This window comes from Babylonia areolata, chromosome 15 (genome assembly GCF_041734735.1).
Source record: "Babylonia areolata isolate BAREFJ2019XMU chromosome 15, ASM4173473v1, whole genome shotgun sequence".
NCBI lineage: Eukaryota > Metazoa > Mollusca > Gastropoda > Neogastropoda > Buccinidae > Babylonia > Babylonia areolata.
The window spans coordinates 9,803,603-9,808,602 of record NC_134890.1 but is presented as its reverse complement, the minus strand read 5'-3'; the positions used below and the strand labels follow the sequence as shown (position 1 = coordinate 9,808,602).

Sequence of the window (5,000 nt, the reverse complement as noted above, 5' to 3'; positions counted from 1 at the left end):
TGTGTGTGCTGTGTGTGTGTGGTGTGTGTGAGTGAGTGTGTGTGTGTGTGTTGTGTTGTGTGTGTGGTGTGTGTGTGGTGAGAGTGTGTGCGTGTGTGTGTGGTGAGAGTGTGTGCGTGTGTGTGTGTGTGTGTGTGGTGTGTGTGTGTGTGTGTGTGTGTGTGTGTGTGTGTGTGTGTGTGTGTGGTGTGTGTGTGTGTGTGTGTGTGTGTCACAGACAAAGTCTTTTCCAGGATTCTCTGGCACCAGCCTCCCTCCGCTGCAGACTACTGGCGCCCTTGCTTCCGCCATCAGTGGCAGGAAATTAACATCATGAGATTTTCAAACATCCACTCTGAGGAAGCGCCCGTCAAGTTCACGTTCAGGTCTTAATAATAATTGTTGAAGCCCTCACTACAACATGGAGGTGTTTTTTTGTGGTTTTTTTTTTGGTGTTTTGTTGTTGTTTTTTTGGGGTGGGGGGTCATTTTTCAAAACCATTTCATTTGTATGTATGTACGATAGGCAGTAGTATCCAACGATGACCATCTGAACAGCAGAGGAGGCAACTGCTGTCCCGACCATCTGGGCTAGAATTTGATTATAGTGGAGAAAATCTTGCCGACGTCGGCGTTGGGATGGTTCCCAAAGGTCAGCTAGCCACCCAAGGCTGCAGCACCAAGAGCCAGTGCAGTCTTGCCTCCTAGTTTGAGAGTCATAGTCCTTCACAACAGACAAAGCTGTAAATGACTTCAATTGTAATGGAGAAACTATTGATCTTACAGCTCTCACTTTGCTGTTGGCCCAAATGGAAGCTTATGTCAATCTGTGATCGATCATAAGCTGAGCGTTGGGCGTAAATCATTTCACTTAGGTCTACATCATACCCAAACTCATGAACAGAGACAAGTTTAAAAACAAATCGATAAAAAAGAAGTCGAAAATCAATAATGATGATACTTCAAAAACTTCGTCTGGGAAACAGGATATCCGAGGGGGTTTCAACATCAATCTAACAATGTACATGTTCATCTCATGAACCTATGGCACTATGCACGTTTATACTGACAGAAATGAAAGACCAGTTTTAGTCTTTTAACTCTTATTCACACACACACACACACACACACACACACACACACACACACACACACACAGAAATACACAAAGGGCACACACACACACTCTCAGAGAAATACACAAGGGCACACACACACACACACACACACACACACACACACACACACACACACACACACAGAAATACACAAAGGGCACACACACACACTCTCAGAGAAATACACAAGCGCACACACACACACACACACACACACACACAGAAATACACAAAGGGCACACACACACACTCTCAGAGAAATACACAAGGGCACACACACACACACACACACACACACACACACACACACACACACACACACACACACACACACACACACACACAGAAATACATAAAGGGCACACAAACACTCTCAGAGAAATATACAAAGGGCACACACACACACACACACACACACACACACACACACACACACACACAGACAAATACTCAAAGGGCACAAACACACACACACACACACACACACACACACACACACACAGAGAGTACACGCACGTGTTGAGCTGTCGCACCAGCTTGTCAATGGCTGTCTGTGAGCTGTCTCTGACCTCTTGAATCACTACCAGGTCATAGCGACTGATGATCTGAAACACACCAGGTCATAGCGACTGATGATCTGAAACACACCAGGTCATACCAGGTCATAGCGACTGATGATCTGAAACACACCAGGTCATACCAGGTCATAGCGACTGATGATCTGAAACACACCAGGTCATACCAGGTCATAGCGACTGATGATCTGAAACACACCAGGCCATACCAGGTCATAGCGACTGATGATCTGAAACACACCAGGTCACACCAGGTCATAGCGACTGATGATCTGAAACACACCAGGTCATAGCGACTGATGATCTGAAACACACCAGGTCATACCAGGTCATAGCGACTGATGATCTGAAACACACCAGGTCATACCAGGTCATAGCGACTGATGATCTGAAACACACCAGGTCATAGCGACTGATGATCTGAAACACACCAGGTCATACCAGGTCATAGCGACTGATGATCTTAAACACACCAGGCCATACCAGGTCATAGCGACTGATGATCTGAAACACACCAGGCCATACCAGGTCATAGCGACTGATGATCTGAAACACACCAGGCCATACCAGGTCATAGCGACTGATGATCTGAAACACACCAGGCCATACCAGGTCATAGCGACTGATGATCTGAAACACACCAGGCCATACCAGGTCATAGCGACTGATGATCTGAAACACACCAGGCCATACCAGGTCATAGCGACTGATGATCTGAAACACACCACACACCAATAACCATCCGTTGTCTGGGTCACACACACACACACACACACACACACACACACACCGTCAAATGGTCTCCGATGTCTTCTCAATCTTATTCTTCGTTCGTGGGCTGCAACTCCCACGTTCACTCGTATATGTTACACGAGTGGGCTTTTACGTGCATGACCGTTGTTAACCCCGCCATGTAGGCAGCCATACTCTGTTTTCGGGGGTGTGCATGCTGGGTATGTTCTTTGTTTCCATAACCCACCGAACGCTGACTGACATGGAGTACAGGATCTTTAACGTGCGTGTTTGATCATCTGCTTGCGTATACACACGAAGGGGGGGTTCAGGCACAAGCAGGTCTTCAATTAAGTTGACCTGGGAGATCTTGGGGGTGGGCGGGGGAGGGGGATTACGCGGGACTAAATAACTGAGAAGGTTCAACGGTTGTCTGTGCTTTGTTTGCATTACTGTACATGCCCAGTCATTATGTACATAAGTGTTAGAGTCTTCACTGAAAAAAAACAACAAACAAAACAAAACGCCAACACCAGTTTGTCTGTTCAGCTGTGGTATGTTTGCATCACTGTGCACGCCCGGTCATTATGCACATAGGTGTTAGGGTCTTCACTGAAAAAAATAAAGCCAAAAACATTTTCTGATGGCCACCGCCACTAGAATCGACACAGGTTATTTCATTCCATTCAATTTGTTGTTGTTTTTTTCATTTTGTTTTATGTTTTTATGTTATTTCGTTTTATTTTGCTTCATTTTAGTTCATGATTTGTGTCTTTCCTTTTCGGACCCTCTTCAGGAAGAGAACTAGATGTAAAACAAACAACAACAACAACCAGAAAACAACGACAACAGAAAACGAAAACAGCAAAGCGAGCACTTGCGTATCTATCACCTTCTTCATGTCTGTCTGTCTGTCTATCTATCTATCTATCTATCTATCTAGAGAGAGAGAGAGAGAGAGAGAGAGAGAGAGAGAGAATATACAAAACACACACACACACACAACACACACATATATATATATATATACCTGTGTGATTTGCATATTTTTTTTTATACAATCTGTTGGATTAAAAACTGGACACCGCACCGTGGATTTATTTTATTTCTTTCTTTTTTTATCCCTTGTTGCTGGTCCCCAACTGGCCGTGTCTCGTAGTTTTACCACGTGCAGATTTTAAGACAATGTCAGAACGTTTGTTTGATCTATACTCCTGGTTTTAACTGTCCATGTTCTGCTCATTTTGGTTATTGAGAGACATTTCCGTAACAAACAAACAAACAAATCCCCACAAAACAAAGGTCCTTGCCGAGTAATTAGGAAGTTCTCTTTGCTTGAGAAGGGAGGCTTAACGGTCGCACACAGACATCAGTCATCCAGAACGCCCCCACCCCCCACCCCCTATTGTGGACTGTCGCCACAGGGTCACAGACAAGACAAGACAAAACATCGCGAGGACAAGCCTCGGACCGACAACCAGGACTCCACCACCCGGACATGGCACGGACCACGGACATCACCGGCGGCCAGAACACAGCAAGGACCCTCCTCGAGCAAGACCACAGGACCAACGCCTTGACCACGTCACACATCCATGGACATGACCACAGCCACGAACAACTTGACCATAAGGGCGTCACGCCGATAGGTCGTTAAACTCAACTCTACAGCTTGAGTGGTGGGGGTTTTTTTGTTTTTTCTCCCCTCAGGTAAGCAGTCAGGAGCAGGTAGCAAGCCCGATTAGCACTAGCGCACAATGCGAAACAGCTGTCGCTTGCTGTGCAAACAAACCATCCTGGACGTAATTTAGGACCAACATGGGCATAAATAAGAGCTGTTTACAACCACCCCACCCCAAATGCAAATACAGTTTCAAAGGTTAATTTGTGTGTGTGTGTGTGTGCGTTCTCCATTACTTCATGGAAAAAACGAAGACGTCAGTCCCAGCTTGGATTCATGATCTATTTTTTTTTTCTTCTTCTTTCTGTTTTGCCTGCAGTCAGCCGAATTATGCCCTCAGCTTCAGTTTAGATGATTGTAGTTTAACGCTCACACCAGCTCTTATTGACAAGATCAAAGTGCTCTCCTGGTGTGGACTGGCCAAGGTGATGTTAAAAAAAAAGACCTCCTTTCGAAGGGAAAGTATACCAACAGAAAACGGAGTATGGCTGCCTACTTGGTGGGGGTTAAAAAAAACGGTCATATTCGTAAAAGCCCACTCGTGTACATACGAGTGAACGTGGGAGCTGTCGCCCACGAACGAAGAAGAGGGGACAGGGGGCCTGGGGGGGCAGAGGGGGGGGGGGGTGTACTGGCGATCCAACAAACCTCACTTGCTCGAGATGCGGGGCTTGCAGTGAGAAGACAGAAGGCTGACGCCTAAAAAGAAAAGGCGAGCACAACGAAAAAGAGAACGATATTATATTTCACCGGGATATTCTTCTTCTTCTTCTTCTTCTTCTTCTTCTTCTTCTTCTGCGTTCACTCGTATGCACACGAGTGGGCTTTTACGTGTATGACCGTTTTTAACCCCACCATGTAGGCAGCCATACTCCGTTTTCGGGGGTGTGCATGCTGGGTATGTTCTTGTTTCCAT

At 45.9% G+C, this 5,000-nt stretch overlaps 1 protein-coding gene across 1 annotated transcript in view; it reads right to left on the bottom strand.

Annotated features, from left to right (window-relative positions):
• Positions 1-5,000, bottom strand: part of LOC143290169 (deoxyribonuclease-1-like) — a 43,753-nt gene that overhangs the window by 30,564 nt on the left and 8,189 nt on the right. The window contains exon 3 of the mRNA XM_076599476.1: positions 1,613-1,701. Coding sequence (XP_076455591.1) covers positions 1,613-1,701 — 89 coding nt within the window. The remainder of the gene's footprint in view (positions 1-1,612; positions 1,702-5,000) is intronic.